The sequence below is a fragment of the Epinephelus fuscoguttatus genome, linkage group LG15 (assembly GCF_011397635.1).
Source record: "Epinephelus fuscoguttatus linkage group LG15, E.fuscoguttatus.final_Chr_v1".
In the NCBI taxonomy this organism is placed as follows: domain Eukaryota; kingdom Metazoa; phylum Chordata; class Actinopteri; order Perciformes; family Serranidae; genus Epinephelus; species Epinephelus fuscoguttatus.
The window spans coordinates 14,886,945-14,908,579 of record NC_064766.1 but is presented as its reverse complement, the minus strand read 5'-3'; the positions used below and the strand labels follow the sequence as shown (position 1 = coordinate 14,908,579).

Genomic DNA, 21,635 nt, shown 5'->3' with positions numbered 1-21,635 from the left:
TGGATAAACAGAAAAAATAGCTTACATTTTAATATACAGCTGTGGGGAAATAAAGATTCATACCACTTTTAAAAGGCCTCGTCTACATGTGTAAAGCTACTTTTAGTCATTAGACTTTAACTGTGTTAGCCAGCCTTTCTGCTGAAGACTTTGTTGGAGTTGTTTTAAATAACTTTTTATTAATTTTATCTGTTTTAATCAGCTTTTCTCTCTGTTTTGTGTAAAGTGTTGTAAGGTTGAATCAAGCTGAGTGATTATTAACCATCATTCTTAACATTTGTTTAAACACATACATCTAATTAAACCAACGTATGAAGCAGCAGGATGTCTGTTGTTCAGAACTGAAAGCAACTTTCTCAACACCACGTAAACGCAGCACGGAGTGGGCGCGTTCATGTGGTGCGGTGGGGCGGGGCCTGGCGCAGACAGGTGTAGAGGTGCTTCTCCTGGTGCGTGACAAACCAACAGGCTTGTGTTTGGACAATACGCGTTTTATTTTTCTTTTCTGCGTGAGCGCAAATATCATTTCCAGTGTCATCTCTTCACTCTTACTGTCTCTGCTGAGTTATTCCTTCAGGTGCAGAGGATTTTTGCACTCGAGATGAAGTTAAAGCCATTTTGCACTAAATATTCAACGAGTGGACAACAAGCGGAGGAATCTTATTTTTTAAGCATCATGTATGTGATTTGAAGAGGAAACACCTGTTGCACCTGCGGACTCTTAACTGATGCTAACCACTGGCCTTCCTGTCTGAACTTTATACAGATATTAACAATGAAAGCTGAGTAACACGAGTGTAAACAGTTTAGGAACGAAGGTGATTCAGTCCAGCTTTTATTTTTGGACTAAAGATGGAGTTGACCGGGCAAAGGGCAAAGTGTGTGGCACTGCTTTTATTAGCTGGTGAGTTTTGTGACATTCATTTACAGGAAAGTTCACTGTTTTACAACCTTCACTGTCTGTACTTTAATTTTTGGACACCTGCTGTCATTTTGGTTGCTACTTTTTAAGCAGTGGTGGCCCAGAATTTGCTGTGCTGTGTGAAAGTATCAAAAATATATATATCAGCTCCTTGTACTTTATGAAAAGAGACTGTAATATTACTAAAATTAAGTTGCAGTATGTCTGATACTTAAAATACAGGTTAACAGTAACTTTACTGTCATTTCCACTTCCTAAAGAGTCATTATTATTTATATGATAATGTTCCTGTGAGGACAGAATATTCCTGTGAGTAGGTGCTGTCAGGCTAAAATCACTTTTAGGTACTTTACAGCAGAAAATCCTGTAACATCAATACAATATTTCTTAATGTTTATGCTTATGTGTACCATCTAAATCTGTCTTTGCTCATGGCTATAGTCAGAATATTGCTGTCTATGGTTCCACTGCATGGCCAAACGTATATGTGGTATAGATCTTGGTGGCACAGTCCATTTCTGTCTTATTTTTGATGTATGTTGAAGTATTTTTTCTTCTTTTTTGTAGATAAATGGCCAATCATTAAAGGTAGTGTTTCATTTATACAGTATACACTCTTAGGCCAAAAGTATCTTGACACCCATGTCTACTGTCGTGTTAGTTATGGGCTGTATTTCGTGGTTTCATCTAGATAGTTCCAGTGAAAGGAAACCCAAATGCCACAGTATATGACGGTATTATTAGACAATAGTGTACTTCCAGCCTCATGGCAACAGTTTGAGCCAGGTCCAAAAGGAAATGCTTTTCCTCGTTTGATGTAGAAGAATCTGTCTGGCCTGCAGAGAGCCCTGACCCCCTCAGTGCCATCCAACACCTTTGAGAATCTGAAGTCAGATGTGACTGTCATGAAGAGCGGACGCTGTTTAAGCAGCAGATTAATTCAGATGGTCTTGGAATGACATTTTTAACAATCACTCATAGGTATAATGTTTGGGTGTCCACATACTTTTGGCCCAGTGGTGTATGTGTTTGTCCCTGCAGGTGTGGAGAAAGAAACAGCATAACAGAATGCGGCCCCGTCACATTCTTACATTTAGTCAACGTGAATCAGAACTTATTGCCCAACCTGCACCCTCCTGTTTTTTTGTGACTAATTGTGTCGATACACGGCTGCTTTTGCTTCCTTCTTCAGCTGTGATGGAACGCCAGGGTGCTGTTCAGACTATGAGACCACATGCACATATTAGACTATTGTTTTTCTAAATTCTTGCAACCACGGGTGTGATAAAGTTACTGCCATCCTGAGTGAACAGGAAAAGCTTGTATAGCAGCTTTGTGACTCAGGTGAACCTGTGTTTACCTAGAATGTGTGCGTGTGGAGAGTGATTAACTCTTTCTTTCTGTTTGGTGCTTATCTCTCTTGACTCTCTCCTCTGTCTTTATTTCTCTTTGCCTTCCTCGAACGTCATTTGTGTCTACCTCTGTCTCTTCCCTCTATCGGCATGAATGATTGAACTGTTCTTCTGCTGTTGCTCTTTTACAAAACTGTGTCGCCTTTGCTCTTTCCACTCCACAATTAGGTCACCCACACTGTAGGTCTTTGTTGGCCAAATTTAAACCTCCTGTATGTGTGTGTGTGAAGACACTGTTTCCCTTTTTCACAGTGTCACTGTTTTGTCAATGCGTCCTTGCACCACCTGTGTGGGACTTTATCTGAGTGAGTCTGCGTCCCATATCGGCTGCAGTGTAATCATTAATTGAGCTCATGAATCAGTAACCATGGGGAAAAAAGTGTGTTCACCCCAGAAATCAAAGGGCAAATGTTTGGTTTTCCCTCTCTGAGTTGTAGATGCATTTCTCTCACACACCCTTTTCACTCATGTTTCCGTGTCTCCCACGCTTCGATGTAGACTTTTAACCAGGTGTGATAAGTACAGTCAGACTTAGTCATTAGTCGGAACTGATGACAGCTCTGGTGGGATAACACCACACTGATGTGAAACTGCAGTGTAGTGAAGCTGCTACTTTAGGTGAATATTAACTATTTGATTAATTTGTTTTAAGAACAGTAATTATTTAATTTCCATGGCAAATTGGCATTCAGTGCTGCTGTTCATGCACAAGAAAATTCCTGCACACTGTTAGCTCTATGTTTATGAAAGACATGTTTTTGTCATTGACTTTTGTCAGGCATCAAATTCAATACAAGAGGAGAACCAGATCTTAAATACCCGAGGGGAAATATCACATCCACAATTGATAAAAACATACCAAAAGTTTACCTTATAAAATATTAGATGGGCATTGCAAAACAAATACTTCTTTTTTTATCAATAAAGGAAGTTCAAATGGGGTTATGATTGGACAATAACAGGTCCAAATTAACAAATTATCCACAAACTTCATCATGCATAGACTTCTGAACAGCGTTTACTATCAAGGAATTATGAACTAAATGATCTAAAATAAGAGCATGTGTAAAAACCTCTAAAACAGCACCTAAACCATCATATAACAAACAACTCTCCACAGCAGCTCTTTCTGAGCACGTCTGCTCACAAACAGAGAAACATTTCTGCTTTTGAGGAAAGAATTAAGACGCATAACAGCACTATAGTTTAAGATGTTTGCGCTGTCGCCTCACAGCATAAAGATCTGTATTCAAACCACCCGTCCACCTTCTTTGTGGAGTTTGCATTATTCTCAGTGTCTGCGTGCTAACAGACAAGGCACGCCCACGACCCGTAGGTGTAGTGTGTTTATCTGTCTAAGCAGTCTGGGGTATTGCTCGCCTCTCGCCCAATGGCCTCCTGCCTTCTTTAACAAGATGTGGTGTCAATGGATGGATGCACTGTTTTTCAACCAAATTAGTAAATTACATGTGTAGGAAAGTTGTTGTTGGATGTACATAGGTCTGCAAGTCTTCAAGGAAACTACATTATACTGTATAAATGCAGAAAAAAAGAATTAGTACTGCAACTAGCAATTATTTTTGTTAAAACAATTATATTGCTTAATCTTTTAGTCTATGAAATATCAGAAAATAGTGGAAATTGGTCACTACAAGTTCCCACAGTCTAAGGGGATGTCTTTGCTTTTTTTATCCGACCAAATGTGCACAATCCAAATATAGTGACAGGAAACAGAGAAAAGTAGCACATCCTCACGTTTAAAAAGCTGGAAAAAGCTAATGCTTGGGGTTGTTACATGCTGGCGATGTGACTGACAATGAGTCAGTCAGTCAGTCAGTCAGTCAGTCGGTCGGTCCACGGCTTTGGTCCAGACTGAAATATCTTCATATCTATTTAAGGGAGTACCATGACTTTTACAGTTCTTAATGCTCCCATATGGTGAATACCGATGACTTTATTCTGTTAAAGCGTCAACATTTTTTGCCTTTTTGCAAAATGTCTGAACACTTATCAAGTGGATTGGTGTGAATTTTTTTTTTTACTGACATTCATGTTCCTCTCAGGATGAATTGTAATAACTGTGGTGATCCCACAGACTATATAACATAATGGACCTGGCTACTGTGATGTCACCCAATGGCTTGTGGACTCTCAATTGAAAGCTAAGGGTGTAAATCACAACTTTTAATACGATACATGCTATTATATTGATTCTTTGGACAACAATACAATATTTGCAAATATCACAAAGTCTGCCATGGTATGATTTCGATTCAAGTCAGTTAAGAGGCCTGCAATTGGTATGAAATGATATATTTTTTAAAAATCCTCTTTTTTCCCACAGTTTGGATGTTTAGGAAGGTGGTGTGCTTAGACAGAAATATCAATGACATAGAAAGGTTAATCCTTGATCGATATATCAAACCAGATGGATGTATTGTTACACCCCTATATTTGAAGCCTCAAGTTTGGCATTTTGGCTGTTGCTGTCTTGTTTTTTGGAGCTAGAGGTGTATGAGAGGGTGGAGCTGACTCACAGACTGAAGTGGCACCTTGCAGACAGCCTGTCACTCAAAACAGCCCCGACCTTAATTAAGTGTAACTTTAAACCTGAATAGCATGTCACTGTGAATTATATAAAAAGTAATTTCCCATACAGTTGTCATGAATATTGACATCAGTCATAGAGACCAAAACAATTTTCATATCAGGCTGTAAACATGTTTATTTCTGCTGTAAAGTTGGGCACTTTAACATGGGGGGTCTATGGGGACTGACTCTATTTTGGAGCCATTCAAGGAACTGCAGTTTGTGGCACGTCCGTGTTGGCTTCATTTTTCAGCCCTCGAGGTTGCCGTTAGGGCGTGTCCTTGACTTTTAATTTAGCTCCACCATCAGGTCGATCAGGTACTTATTTATGACTAAATTCTAATTAGCTAATTTTAGCATTCTAACACGCTAAACTAAAATAGTGAACATGGTCAAAATAATACCTGCTAAACATCAGCATGTTTATATTGTTATTGTAAGCATGTTAGCATGCTATCATTAGCATTTAGCTCCAACGCACTATTGTACCCAAGTGCACTCTCAGAGATCTGCTCATATAAAATAATAAAAGGCAAACACTAGCTTGATACTATCAGGCCCAAGTCACTGCTCATTTGAAAGCCAAACATGCTATAAACATGCATAAACAACAGACTATCCTCTGAACTAGAACTGTAACTAACAAGAGTTTCACTTTGGACTCTAAATGATAAAGTGTCAGAAGTAGCCGCAATCACCTTGCAGTGAATTAGTCAATTGTTTTAAGCACCTCACTCACCACATACCTCTTATCGTCCCTTAACTTTATCTGAAACACTCTCTCTCTTTAGCAGTGTGTGTGCAGGGTGACTTTGTGGAGCCTCCGCAGCCCCACACCTCCCTGCGCTCCTTCGCAGAGAGCCAGACCAGACTGCCCTGTCACTACCAGGTGGGGGAGGGGCAGAAGGTGGTGCAGGTCACCTGGCACAAGGAGCTCCCAGATGGCAGCAAGGACCAGATTATCACTGCCCATTTCATGGATGGCCATACAGGTAGGCTGCAGCGAAGGGTTAATAGTGGAGAGAGTTTTTCTCAGACTGGTTTGCGCAGCAGTTTCTACAATTACAGTTTGGACATTAAGTCTAGTGTAAGCATTCCTTCTCATGAGCTAAATCACTCTCAGATGCATCCTTGGGTTGCAAGTGCACTCACAGGATCTGTACTTATCAGGCTTTTGTTTAAGAGTCGTACCTTACACAAAGATATTACATCAACCTGATGAATACTACAGAGTTCTACCACTGAAATATTTCTGTTATGTGACAAATATTTTCTTTAAGCAAAAATAGGCAACTCCTTAAAATGTATCTAAGAAAAACTAAAAAGTATTGTATTGAATACACACTTTAGTGAACTTATATGTCAGTTTTCAGTTCTTATGAGCTGTAGTTTCAGTTCCTAATAGAAACCTAAATCTAGTTGTGCTCCGAACTGGATGTAATTTTAGCTATAGTCATGTGCACTACTTTCGCAGAAAGAGAGCACCTCTGTTACAATAAGAAGTAAATTTAATTAATTACTTTGGGGGCGGCAGTAGCTCAATCTGTATAGGGACTTGGCTTGCACATTAATGACTATAAACTATAGGAAAAATATAAACTTTATTTTAATTTCTTGATATTGTTGTCTGAAACCTTACATTTCAGAGAGTTTGTATTTGGAACTTTTTAGTTTTGGTAGATTTGCATTGAACAGTCATTGGTGTAGCCCCCTAAACTTTAAATCATAGTAATAAAACATTTGTTCAACCAAAAAAAACCTCCCTTTTTCATTCCTTTAAGGGTCATTCTGATTGATGATAACAATAATGCTGTAATACCATGATATCATGAAACCACAATATTTTCTGAGACTTCATCGCCCTGTGAAAGCATCGTACGGGCACAACCCTAGCAGTGTGCAGATGATGACAAATCAGTTTTGCGTCTGCTGCATTACACTAAGCTCAATATATAGACTTGTTTGCCTGATGGTGAATTAAGTTCAAGGTCCAATCAAATACAAATAATATAATAGTTTTGATAGTGCTATTATATTTTGGGCTGCTTTTTGTAACATTTGGGTTGATCCAAATAACCCAAGGTCTACCAGTTTCTTAGGTTTCACTTTTCTTATGTTTAGCTGCCAAAATGATGTGGTTAGTTTTAGAAAAACATCAGGGTTGAGCGTAAATATTGGTTTACACAGTCCTGTGTCCCTTTCAGTTTAATTTCATGGCCTGAAATGGCCCTATCAACCTAATAGGTGTGTTAGGCCACTACTAACCTATAAACATGATGCTTATCCGAACGTTCACACATAATGCTTATGATAACAGCCATTAATAGCCAGATAACAGCCAGATTGGCTGAATAAATTGGTACCTCCTCTCATCTGAGTAGTATGATGAGATTGACAGGGGCTGAGCTTGACATGCAATGACTAATAACTGATAACCATTAACTCTTTTTATGATTAAATTATTATTGGGTCACAGCTCTGTGATGAAAGACCTCACAAATCTGACAACAGCATGCTTCAGTTTGATTTGACAATGAGATCATACCAGGAGAGTGTTTAGTTTACACCTGGATTATTTGTCTGTAGGGTGGGGTTGTGATGTCACTGGATAAATGATGTTTTATATTGCTAATACCTGATAATCTATTTGCCTTTGTTGGAGTTAATGCTTCCACTAAGCGTTTTCATTGGGAAAATTTTGTTCCCATATTTTTAAAGGGTATTTTTTTTGTCAGTTTGAGCTCAGTAAAGGATGATAATCTGGCCTGATCTGAAATCTTTGTTTTGTATATCAGAGTTTGGGCGTTACTCTGGTCGGGTGAGGTTCGAGAGTGGGAGCCCCACGGTGAACTCGGCTCTGCTCATCCCCAGCACAGAGGAGTCGGATGAGGGCAGCTACACCTGCCATATCTCCACCTTCCCCAACGGAAACTTTGAGAGGCGCATCACACTCACCGTTTGGAGTAAGAGTCATCCTCATCCTCTCTGTCTCTTTCTTTCTCCTCTCCCACACCTTCCTAATCCTATCAGAGCTGCTGTAATGACGTTTAAACCGTAATCATCTTCATAGAAGAAAAAGACAAGGGGAATTCAGCAGGTTTGCCAACGTGGCCACACACACTGGCAGCATATCTAAATTTAAGTGGGTGAAAAGAAAAAAATGTATTTTTGTAACAGATTTCTTTGTGTAGTACTTTTTGTAACTTGTTAATGCCAAGTGAAAAATATTAAAAAGAAACTAAGATTGAAATGGAACCCAAATGTAAAAATATATCCAAAACCTGCTTTTAATAAAGTCAGGTGATTTTCTTTGGTGCACGTAAGGCACATTGGTGAATCTAATTTTCATAATTCCTTTTTTTTTTTTTTTTTTTTTTTTTTTTTTTGCTCTTACATGACTCAGATCAGTTTTTTCATAACAGTGTTAGCAGCACAAATCATACGTGATCCTAAATCAGGTACAGGTCTTATTTTTGCAATGCAACCTCAATCTGAACAGTCTTATCGGAATTCATGCAACTTTTTTGTCACTTTAGATTGACATTTGTCACGAGTCTGTGCTGTTCGGAGTCACTTGGTGAATGCATCCATGAAAGACAGACTGGTAGCCTGAATTGAGCGTTGAGAGTCTTGTGGAGAGGCACTGACAGATGTAAAACTGAGCCTTAACTTCTTGAAATTTTGGATGATATCTGTTACAGTGAAGTCATTCATGCCACGATCCCACCATTCCTCACACACATCTCCATATAGAAGTAGCAGTCATTGCTCCACAAAAATCCATGATTTAAAACTTGGCTCTCTTTTTCCTCATTCTCGCCCATGTTATCACCAGCGCACAACTTTTCTGGCTTCAGCTGCACATCAACTTGTAAAGGAAACCGTAAACACTGTCTTCCATGTTTGCTTTCATACAACAGCGTGCTGCGTGTGACTTCTTTGTTATTGTTCCTTTGTGCATGCGGGCTGCTTGTGGCCTGTTCACACTGGAGTTTGATATTGGCCACATTTAAAAAATAATATGAACAGCCAAAAAAAAAAAAAAAAAAAATCTGATCTGAGCAATAAATCTGAATAGAGCACTAAGGCTTGCAGTGTGAACGTAGCCTCACAAAGGGCTTCACACCCTTGAGCTTTAAACTCCTGTAGATTCATATAAAGAAAACCTCTGCAGCACAATATGGAGAAACAGAATTAGGTATTAGGTAAATTAAGCACAAATGTACATGAAAAATATGGATCAGACAAAATGTCCAACAACGCCCACCAAACACTGGAGTTTCCAGTAGTGCTTCATTCTGTGTCCAAAACTTTGCCCTCGGTCTTAAAATCACACCTGTTTTCAGTGCTTACCTAACTCTTGAAATAGATAAGGTGTATTACTAAACTATTGGTATCAAGAAAACAGTTCTTTTCACATTCAAAGTCTCAAAGCAGTGAGCTTTTCATTGCATAACTACAAGTTCTGCAAAACACTTAATTGTTTTTTTCCAGATCGATGCAATAAACCAAACCAGATGACATGTTTAGTTTCTGCAGCGTTGTCACCATCACTGAGTCACCTGAGAGAATATTTTGGATCTCCTCCTCTTATCACTAAGTAAGATAAATACATTCTGTAATGATTTGAGAGGCACCATAACAGCAGCTGTGGGGGTGCTGCTTTTTATTGGATCCCTTTTCAAGTTAAACCTGCAGTGCTGCAACCTGATCAGTTCTAAATGACTTTCTCATGTTACCGCCAGTCATCATCATCAACAGTGACAGGTTAGTCATGAACTTGTCCCAGCACGCCATAGATAAGACAAATCTGCAGAAATACACACAGTAGTAACTGACAACCTCCAGCACCGAATTCCCTCGACTCCTTAACCCATAAGACTTTTATTAACTGCAAAATGCTTGATCCCTAAGCTGCATATAAATTTGTCCATGTGCAGATTTAAAAACTGAAGTCTAGTTTGTGTGGTTAGAGCTGTCTTCTGTTTTTTTCTGTTATGTTATGGATCTAAAAAAATCTGGATTAAGCTCCTTTGTTTTGGTCAGTTCATCGATTTCCATGGGATTTTTATGCATCTGGTTTATTTAGGTGGTTTTATTTGGCCATGGATGGCTGTCATCTATTTTATTTGGGCTGTTTTTTCGGTGTGCTGGATAGTGCAGGATATCACCTGTCAGTCAAATACTGAGGGGCGGGACTGTGATGTCATGTGTTTTGGAGTCTCTGTTTATGAAGTTTGAGTCTCTACGGGTGGTGCCCCTTTCTTTGTGTGTTAATCCATAATGGCTATCTCTGCTAATGCTAACTACCTGTTTCGTCTCCTTCGTTAATAATCCAAACGCCAATGGAAAGACTTACCAGGTGTTTACAACAGCAAAGGCAGCAGTGAGCTGGGTGTGAATCACATTCATGTTAAACCAGTTGTTGACAAAGAGTAACAAAACACAAATGTATTTATGTGAAAATATTACGGGTGACATTTGCCACAGGGTTTTTATCTTGTTGTGATGGACTTGATGTTTTAGTTCATATACTGCATCTGAAAATTGAGAATTTTCTCTGTTGTAGATTCCTCAGTAAAATCATGGCGGTTGTTTTGTGGATATCATCTTCTCTGTGTTCCAGGATGCATTGAAGGTCCTTTTTAATGAAAGTGTTCAGCAGCAAGATTTTGAAGACCTCGTTGCTCAGACTTGTTCCATACAAACAGTGACAATCACTGCACAAACATTTAGTGACATCCTGGTTCTAATGGATCTAATTACAGCCACTTTAGGTAATTTTAGGTAAAGACAAATTAGGCTTGAGCAGGCTTTAGGAAGTATTAATTAACTCCTAATGCAGTAATTGTAGGGTTTGTGCATTACACAAGCGGTTAAGCTCATCATTGTTAATAATCTAATACTCTTTTTCTTGTGTTATTAATATAGAGGACACAGAAAACACAGTTCCATAACAGCAAGACAACACAAAATCTGAAAACATAACACAGTATATATAATACAGTACAAGTATGTACATCAGGAAAGGTTTTATGTTTTAAAAAGAGTACATAATTAAAAAATATCTTCAGTTTGTAGAGAAAAAAACAAAAAAGTTAGTAAGCAAAATGATTTACCTGTGAAGGACAGAAATTGTTGGCCTTTTATACTTTTATACTGTTTCATAGCTTAAAAAAATACTCGTGTCTGATGTGTTTTTTTCTCTAAAAAGTTCAATTACTTTGTTAAAAATTCTTAAAATAACTTTTATTCTCTCACCATGAAAAATCCAGAATCTTTAAGTACCAAAAAAAACATGTTAAACAGCAGGACACAAGATGTCTTTTCTGTTTCCTCACGTCTGTTTCAATGTATGTACACTAGAGGTTGCATATTGGATGAGTAGTTGCCAAACTAGATGTGATGTCATAAAATCCTCATACATCTACATGTAGATGTAGAGAAACTGTCCACCTTTAGCAGGGGAATGTGGAAACATTCTTCCCAGTTAAGCTCAAACATCCAAGTGAGCAAACAAATCAAAACACATTTTTGAGTGAACGGGGACTTTCCTCTAAACTGTTCCTCTTCCTCTTCTCTTAGTTTTACCCATCTCCTCCCTGGAGCCTGTGATCCTGGTGGAAGGCCAGTCGTTCGGTGTGGCCGCCTCCTGTCGAGCCGTGGGCCGCCCGCCTCCCCGTCTCTCCTGGGACACCGACCTGCCAGGCCAGTCCCAGAACCGCACCAACGAGGGCGGGTCTGTGTCCAGCTACTACTCCCTCCACCCCCTGCGCAGCATGAACGGGAAGAAGCTGGACTGTCTGGTGTGGCATCCCGGCCTGCAGCAGCCGCGCAGGCTCTCAAACTCTTTGGTGGTGCAGTGTGAGTACAGCTGGTAATCATTCTGTGTTTTAAGGTCAAGAGAGACCAACAATGCGGCAAAAACAGTACAGATGATCATGATTTTATATTTTTTTTGATAGAGCTTGTCTTAGTGCAGAAATAATCTTGCTGGTTGAGTCAAACATCAGTGGGAGGAACCAAGGACTCTTTGTCTGAGTCCAATTCTATGCTACATACCAACTGTATACAGCATGTACTGTTCTAATGTCACAGAGTACTATGTTGTAGTTAGTATACACAAATCAATACACCTGCACATTTTGTACCAGCAGCAACTATGCAGTACACCCGCAGATGGACAGCAAATTAACGTCAATTAAACTTGACATGTATACTGACCTTTTAAGTGTACTGAATTTTATTAGTTTTTCGGTGCAGACACTCTAAATACTCAAAATCTGCGGAGAATGCAGTAACTCTGCCTCTGACTCTCATAGCAGGAATGATTCCTTAGAAAGAACAATTGTCACTAATAATAACATTAATGATCATTTGTTTCATTTAGGTGTGTCAGGAAGGGAAGCCATACCAGAGCTGTGGAATGTAGCCGTTAATGATTAATTATTATTAGATACAGGTGCGCATTTCCTGTACATGTAATGGCAGCTCAACATGCCTGCAGTGTAAAAGGAGTGGAATGTGGAATTTGAGTGGAATGATCCACTCAAAACATAGAAAAATATAAATGACAGTAATGTTATCAGTCATGACTTCATGACTTGATTAGGTTTGTTTTCTTGTAGGCTTAGCAACCTGAGCTAACCTAGTGCTAAGATATCTGTTTAACCTTGTATCACCTATAGTATGTGCCCACAGGATCCGTCATTACCACACTTCCCATTCCTTGTCTGTGTAAGCACAGTACAATGTATTCAGAGCAGCTTTGTGTTTTGCATAAAGTTGAATCTGGGCTACTTCATGCAAATCAGTGGCATCCCGCGTGACTTACCGCCTCTGGAAACACCCAGATAACTTTTAAACTAACTGTTGTTGATCATAAACTCAGACAGATTTAGCAGCTGCATGGCTTATTTCTCGCCCCAAATGTTATCAGAAACACATTTTAGTGAACTATTTTCTTAACATAAGATAAAGCTTCCAAACAAGCTGCCGTGTTGGTGCGGTTTGAAACTTGGGAGCAGACAGTCCACGTACCTAGTGCCACGCCCATCAAGCAGCCAATACTGGGAAGCGACTTGACCCCTCACATCCAAAAACACCCTTTCTATTACTCCACATCCACACTACAAACTGATTATACAGAGGATATACTATATTATAGTCTTTAAGGTATATTGTTGTTTTGCAGTTAGTATACAAGAATATACAGTTATATATTTACAGGTAATGATATAATATGTCTAACATTGGACTTAAGTCAACTGTAACTTTTAAAAATGTATGACTTGTTTTATATGTAAATACATGTATTATGTGCGTGCATGGGTATGTCATATTACTTTCACTTTTATTTACAGAGTTGCATTAAATTTTCTCTGAAGAGTAGCTGTTCCCCAGCTAATAGGAATTCAAATGAATTAACAAATCATAAGAGAATTAAACTTCTCAAATAAGAACAAAGTAGTTTTCCAAATATTGAAGTACATGTTTTGTTTTCAGAGATCTTTCCAGAGTAGCACTACCACCATCCATGATTTATTTAGGTTTTTGCAGCTGTGTGAAGCCTGCATTAGCTTTGTGCTCATCCACTGCATGCTCAAAAACACACAGACTGTTTGTCACTTCGCCAGTGTGAACAAATCTGATTAGAATCATGACACAGCATACTGTATGCTCAGCTCAACCTTCTCTACTGCTGTGGGACACTTTCCTTTAACTCGTCCTGCTTTAATCAATGGCATTTTTCCCTCTACTTGCCCTGCTAGAGATATTTGTATAGCTTAACCTCTCTGTTTGGGAAAATGAATGGGTGACAGTAGACTAAACATTAGACAATATTGGCAGGTTGCTGGGAAAGTCCATGAGTAATGCTTCGTCCTCCACTATTACTGTTGGTGCAGTTAGAGAGAGGGCTCCTAAGCTTAAGTTCCTTCAGTGTGTAACAATTGCTCTTTGTCCACTGTGATGGACAGCTCAGTGATGTCCAGTGGAGTGGATTCGAGTTATGAATCTGATGACTTTAAACTTGACAAAAATCATTTTTTGCAACCTGACTTTAACATAAATGACATGTGACTCCACTCGGACTTGAACTTTTTGTCTTGGAAATTACTTTATATTCTAAAAACAGCTGCACAGCGAATCAACTTTTAATTTTCCTGACAGCAGATGTTCAGTACTGGAATCACCCTGACAGTCAATCGTATTGCCTGAGCAGAAGGAGAGGATTTGTCTGGCAGTGCAGACCAGCAGTCAGACATCAGATAATACCTGGGATTGTCAAATTCAGATGGAAAGACTCTGCTGTCGTCAGCAACATGCAAAACACTTGACTCAGAAATAACATAATTCCAGTTGTGTCATTGGATTGGCATACTGCACCAGAACAGAACACACCTAATTATTTCGCAATATACTGACTGTTATAGATAAAATAGCATTACATTCTATGCATAAGGACTCAAAACACAAAGTTTACTATTTAGACTTGACTCTGGACTTCATAGTTAGATCTTGAGACTTCTTTGTTTCTTGCGAAACAGTAATTTTGTCGCAATGCTGCAGACTTATCAGTGTGAGAATGATGAGTAGTGCTGAAACAACTGTTTTAATTCTGATGTAACTCTATTTTTGGATAAATAATGACAAAAACAGCCTCATCTGTGTTTATAGCATGAACAGATTTCTTTAAAAGGCCATCTCAGTTGATAAAAGTACTAACATACAAGGTTTTCTCTTTGCTCTGCCATGCAGCATATAGGTACATATTTTGTGTCAGTCTGTGCTTATATCTGTGTTTCTGTGTCAGACCCCCCAGATGCCACCATCTCTGCTGGTACAGGGGACTGGTTTGTGGGTCTGGAGAAAGCTGAGCTGGTCTGCAACAGCGGAGGACACCCCAAACCTCAGAATGTCACCTGGACACGGTACCGTCACCAGCCTGTCTGCTGCTCATACATATCTACAGTTTACCTCTGTCTGACTGCCGGCAAGAATGTGACAATTACATGTTAATTCCCCCCACTGTGATGCTATTTGCACTGCTAAATTGCTCTTTACATGGCACTGGAATGTGACTCAAAACATACATAAGCCACAAATGTGCATACACATGGACTTACACACATGCAAACAACAAAGAAGTGTGCTTGAACCTACAGGAGGACGCCTTTCTTTCCCGGCTCAGTTCATGGTGGAATAAAAGCTGTGGTGTCGTGTTGCGCAATTCGAAGTCAGAAAAAGAGTGAGGGAGATATTTTCACACGAGGGAGGGAGCATGCGGTGTGAGGAAGAGCAGGAGACACATGCTAAGCACTTAATCATAGTGCCATGCTTTAAATATCACTCTAATGCCTGGTAAAACACAGGGTCTGTACTTAAATTAGAGACACTGTACCAGCCATTACAGCTACGACTGAGCACACAATGATCAAATATTGTGTGCTGAGTGAAAAAATACTTAAGCTGTGAGGCAATCTTGAAATATTGAGATTATTGTGGATTGAATCCTTTCAACCCCGCAGACCGTTCGGCGCGTTCATCAGGACAAACTGATACTGTGTGGACAAGCAGATGCTTCATAAAGAAGATAAAGAGATACTTCAACATTATTAAAAATGCACACATTTACCTTATTGTGAAGAACTGGATGAGTAGATCTGTTAAATGTGAAGTGACAGCCAATAGCAGTTTATTTTAGCTTAGCATAAAGACTGGAAACAGGGGAACAGTTCGCCTAGCTCTGCCCAGAGGTTACAAAATATGCATACCTGCATCTCATTGCATTGATATTGTTATGATTCCCCCGTAAAGATGCAATCGATTTAGTTTGCGAGCCAACAAAACAGATTACAATCTTTTTGGCTGCTAAAGGTAGAGCACTCACTTCATCTGTATCATTTTCAACCATCTACTCTGTGTCAGATGCAATCTCCACCTGCCACTCGATTATAAAGGGCTGGGTTGAGCAGCTAGGTGGGGTTTTGAGAAAAGAAATCTGAGCTGGCTCCAGGTTGGGGGTTAAAGCAGCAGTTAAATAGCTGCTGCAGCAGCACAGTGAAACCAAGGGCAACATGACCCCTCTCAGTGGACCCGATCAGAAACTGGCTCTCCATTGTGTGGCCTGTGATGTCTTCAGCTGCACAGTGTGGGACTTGCCGGACTTGCTTAAATCCCCCAAACCTGGTATTTATTTGGTCTATTCAGATCAATGGGCGCCAGTTGTAAGCCCAGCAGGTTTGTGATTCAGGTGCACGCGAATTGGTGGTTACACTCTGCGGTGAACCTGATCCTGTGTGGTGTTTATTTTAGCTGAAAGACTTCCTTGATGCAAGCCAGTTGCTGCATTTCATAGTGCTGTTGTAGTTCAGATATGACACCTGTGTGTTTCCTCCTCTGGTACGTCAGCAGAAATAGTTTGAACTGGAATACAGGTTTGAACTATGTTCACTTTAGTCACCAAAATGAGTCACAGATGTTTTTCAGGCAGTGAGTCACAGGTTTCTGTACGGTTCACCTCTGTGAAACATCATTGTCAATTAATGGAGACCCTTTCCTCTGATTATCCACAGGAAAGGAGGGGCTTTGCCTGATGGGACGTCTGTGGTTGGAGGAAAACTAATTTTTGGGCGGGCCCTTCGCCTGAATGACAGTGGGGTCTACGAGTGTGTGGTCAAGAACAACGTGGGAGTAGGAAAAACAGACTACACGTTGACAGTAACAGGTATGTGCATATCAGCCTTGTCAGTGGTCAAGATCATGTAGGAATAAAATAAGAAGCTGTCCTGCTGCTGTATGTTGGTATTGTAAAAGGAAGAAATGAGAGGACAGATACTTGGAATCATGAGACAAGTTGAGTTTTAAACAAAATACTGAGCAAATTATCATTTTGATTTGGAGTAATTGTGCAATTTTGCTGCCCCCTTGTGATGGATAGAAGGCATGAACAGATGCTATGTAAATCAGTCAGGATCAAAACCAAAAAGAGCTGTAGCCACTGTAGTTTGTTGCTGTGTTAATGTGTTTGCATGAGAGAGAGTCATCAGATGTCTTCCTGTCCCCATCTGTCATCCAGAGACATCTCAACGCAAGGGCGAGTCCAACATGGACAACCTGATGCTGATCATTATTGGTGCTGCAGCTGGGACTTTGGTCCTGATCCTGGTCATGGTCGTCCTGCTGGTCAACCGCCACCATCGTCGGAAAAACAAAAAACTTGAGATGGAGCTCAGTGAAAAAACGTAAGCTGACCCACATTTTCCTGAAAAAGCCATGTGGAGAGAAACTGGAAAAGACTTTCATTTATTGCCCCAATGTTGACAACAGCTGGACTGTGAATGCTTTTGTTGTAAAGTGGTATTTCACTTCACTGGCCAAATGACCATCAATCAATAACTCCTTGTGTGTGTTACATTCAAGGTAACACATGGTGAGTAATTGATACACAAATGGTCATTTGGCAGGTGAAGTTTTCCTTTAAACCAGCCTATTTTGTAAAACTGAAATCCTCCTAATGCGCTGTCTTTTTTCGCAGGGAAGAAATTCAAAGTTTCTCCAGACAAGCCTCCTTCAGGAGACTAAACTCTGTCAGCACAGACCCCAGAGTGCAGGTACAGACACACACAGACACACAACTTGCAGGGTTCAGAGAAACCAGGTCGACACACCCGCCCCGCCCCGCCCGAGTGTCGCCGGGTGGAGCGGCTGGCAAGACAGCAGCCTTGTCTGCTGTGGAGGCCGATGATTACAGGCTGCTGAAGCTTCAAACAAATAACATGCAGTGTTCATATACACTTATTTTTGATATCTCATTCTGGGTGAATCATTTTATATTCATCTTTTGTGTTCATGTTCACTAACTTTACTTTCTTTATTTCTTACAGCCTGAAGATTATGCTCTGCTCAGAGTAGACAGCCGAATGAAAAACAGTGAAATCTCTCTGGTGAGTTTCTCACCTTAACGTTTAACTTCTTATTCAAGCAAACATGTAAAAAAAATTGGCTGACTCTAACCTCTGAAATGTGAAGATATGATATTTTATATATATAAATATCATTGGGCTTCAGAATGATAATCAATCAAAAGAGGCAATGTGAAGAGTTTCGGAAAACTATAATAGGAATTTCTATCTATTTTATGACATTTAAGAGAATATATAATAGTTAATTAGCCTGAACAACAATCAAGATATTATTTAACCATGAAAATATTAGTTAGTATATATAGATAGTTAGTTGCAGCCCTTCTACCATGATTATTGAATCTAATTGCTGATCAAGAAGATCACTCCAATGTGGTATTAGAGGGTTTTGCTCAATGAACACAACGAATTCAAGAGAAACACACATGTAACTTAATAGTCTGGATTTAATGACAACATTAAGTCCCATTAAAAAACAGAATTTAGGTTTAAGGGCTTTTCCGTCTGACAGTAAGAAATATTGGAGGCAAATTATTACTATGATTATTTCAATTTCAAATGAATTTACATTTCAAATATACACCCAAAATGCAAAAAGTGACATCAGTTTCTGTTTTTCACCAGCCATCTTAACTCCATCACAACTAGAGCTGCAATGACTAATTGAGTAACTGTCATCTACTGTATTTACTTCATTGCCAACCAATATTATAATCAATTAATCTGTTTGAGTCATTTTTTAAGAAAGAAAGTCACAATTCTCTGATTCCAGCTTCTTAAACGTGACTGTTTTCTGGTTTCTTTGCTCCTCTTCGACAGTAAACTGAATATGAGTTGTGGACAAAGGAAATACATTTAAGGATGTCATCTTGGACTTTGGAAAACAGTGATGGATATTATTCAGCATTTTATGACATTTTATAGACCAAACAATTAATTGAGAGAAAAATTGACAGATTAATTGACAATTAAAATAATAAGAGAAGAGTCCTTTAAGTGAACAGACAGCTCTTATCATTGTTGTAAATGTTTGGGTCACCTCCCCACCTGCAGGAACGGCCCAGCTACAAAGGCAGTCAGTCTACGCTAGGCGGGAAATGGGGGCCACCAGGAGGGGTGGAGGTGGACGAACTGGGACGTCCTGTTGTCTGGCACGACAGCAGAGAGAGCCGCAGAGGAGCGGAGATGGATGGAGAGAAGGAGGAGCGCAGGAGGAGGGTGGAGTCATACCTGAAGAGTAGCAACATGTCACTGGTATGTGTCAGCTTCTCAGAGATTAGGTTGAAATGCGTTTAGTTTCGTTTGTAATGTGTCATACGGTATCGTGTTTTATTTAGTTAATCTGCATCACTGTCAGACAGTGGAGACAGAACAAAGGACTATAAACAGAAACTGGAAAGACGCCATGATACAATTATAGTAAATGCATTGTTACCTGTTGTTGTGCATATTAACTACCTGAATCATTCCTTTCATTAAAACAGTTTTTACAGGAAATGTTAACTCTACAGGGTTGCATTCTACACTGCTAAAATATAGAAAACTTTTCCTTCCTGTTTTTTAAGTGGAACTAGTATTGACCAACCTGTTACAAAATGATGATGCTATTGCTATAGCAGAGAATAAAGCACTCTGCATGTCCTCTTTGTGTAATTCTTACCACATTAAAGGTACAATTCACCCCAAAATAAAAGACATATTTTTCCTTTTAACCGTAGTGCTGTTTATCAATCTAGATTATTTTGGTGTGAGTTGCCGAGTGTTGAAGACATCAATCAGCCTTAAAGATGTCTGCTGTCTCTCCAGTATAATGGAACTAGGTGGCACTCGGCTTGTGGTGCTCAAGCCGGGGGGGCGGGGGACGACTCAACAGCAATGTCACTTTCCAGAAATCATGACCCCGTTACTCGAGATAGTCCACAGACCTTGTTGTGAGCAGTTTCATGTAGGAACTATTTTCTTTCTACCCAACTACATCCTCCAACTGCATCACTGCGCAGAGAGTTTGGGGTCAACTGCCCTTAAAGTGACTGCTGCTTCAAACAGTATTGTGTTTTTTTACCTGTCTGCTTCAGTTTTTTAATCTGAATACATTCATTTCCACTTCCACCCAACAAGCAGACATACCGCATCTTAAAAGCTGTTGCAAAATGTAGTGCAAATTTGGGTTATGTCTTATTGAACCAAAGCGTTTTCAGTTTGAACACACCATCTTATTTTGAATTTAGGAGCAGGCGTTTTCAGCCTATTTTGCACCATCAGTGACAGTGATTTTTTTTTTTTTAGTCTAAACAAGGACTTTCAGATCTTGCCCCATTTTGATTTGTAAATAGTAACAGAGGTGTAAAAAACAATCTATATCCAGCACTATTATTAGCAATTTTCTATCAGAAAAATAGTAATGTGTGTTTATGCTGTTTATACCAGGACTCAGGTTTGCCCTCTTCCCTGGTTCCCCTGAAGGCCCAGCAGGACGAAGGCGTTGGGCCCAGAGATCCAGAACTAGGCCACCTTAGAGAGGGAGACTCCCCACGTGGAGAGTCGGGAGCAGAGGGACACGAGGACGACGAGGACAGCAGCTCCTACCAGATCTCGGAGGCACTCACCAATCACTTCTACTACAGTAATGGGATCCTCAGGCCCAGGCCGCACTCCAATGCCATTCTGCTGCACCCCAGAGGACAGGTCATCTAGACCACAGACTTTTATTCAAAACATGACAGGAGATAAAGCCTGCCTGCGTTGAAAATGATATTCTTTTTTTAATAGGATGTTTGTTTAGTGCACAGTGACTGCAGTGGGTAATTAGCCCAAGAACAATCAAAACTTTTATTTTTTACCTCTAGCTTATGAGTTTTTTGCCTTTATCCCAACCCTTTGACAATTGGGAAGTCTTTAAATATTTTTTTGGCATTCTATGCCTTTAATAGACAGCCAACAGTCAAGAAACAACAGGAAGTGAGGGGAGAGAGATGATGAATGACATGCAGTGAACGTCCCCAGCGGGCCACAGACATTGTGGTTCACAGCCATCAGGGTGCCCTATCATTAGGAGGTTTCTGATTCTTAATATTTCAGTCATTCCTTGAATGTGCAAGGAATAAAGGTTCCTGTTACACAATGTTTACTGTATTATCTGCAGCCCTGAAATTCTGCATCCACTGCTTTAGCCTGATGAATCCTGACTGTTAACTTAGGGCGCCTTGTTTACATCAAAAACATTCAGGGAGGAACATATGGATAAAGACACAATTTTCTAAGCTCCAAATGCCTGGTGAAGTTTAAGGTTAAACTGTACATAAATCTTTGATACTTTCTGCTTGGATGCACCTGTGGAAAAGATGTTAGTGTATTTGTTAATGTATGTATGTATGTATTATAATATATATAAGGAAGAGCGATAAGGAGATTGTGTGTGTTTATCATTGTGCCAGTAACAGGCACCTGCAGCTACAAAAAGGTAAAAAACGCAGAGGACCTGAGCACAGACAAAGTTAACTGGTGGATGTTCATTAACACATGCAGCAAACTTGTATCTATGACCAGAGCATAGCAATGAACAGATGGGATGAAACTTGTAGAGGATGAACTGTAAAGCAACATCTTGTATTGATGAAAAATCAAAAAGTTGTGTAAATTGTTTTATATTGAGTGTTTTTCTAGGAAAGTGAAAAACTGACATGTACATATTCAAACGTTTATTCATAAAAGTACAGCATATGAGTCATTGTTTTTTAGTATAACCTGGGACAGTTAAGTTTGTTTCACCTCATACATGAGGATCAA

At 39.6% G+C, this 21,635-nt stretch overlaps 1 protein-coding gene across 3 annotated transcripts; it reads left to right on the top strand.

The window, feature by feature from the left end:
• Window positions 1-435: 435 nt before the first annotated feature.
• Window positions 436-21,572, top strand: nectin4b (nectin cell adhesion molecule 4b). 3 transcript variants are annotated; one of them, XM_049598146.1, is made up of 11 exons: window positions 436-904; window positions 5,718-5,915; window positions 7,719-7,886; window positions 11,509-11,787; window positions 14,738-14,855; window positions 16,500-16,651; window positions 17,003-17,168; window positions 17,462-17,537; window positions 17,811-17,870; window positions 18,903-19,103; window positions 20,277-21,572. In XM_049598146.1, exons 1-11 carry the CDS (start codon window positions 853-855, stop codon window positions 20,541-20,543), a joined length of 1,737 nt encoding a protein of 578 aa, XP_049454103.1. In that variant the 5' UTR covers window positions 436-852; the 3' UTR covers window positions 20,544-21,572. The 3 variants fall into 3 exon arrangements, with proteins under 3 accessions (XP_049454103.1, XP_049454104.1, XP_049454102.1); XM_049598147.1 differs by having other exon boundaries at window positions 5,715-5,915; window positions 20,313-21,572; XM_049598145.1 differs by having other exon boundaries at window positions 5,715-5,915.
• The last annotated feature ends 63 nt before the right edge of the window (window positions 21,573-21,635 follow it).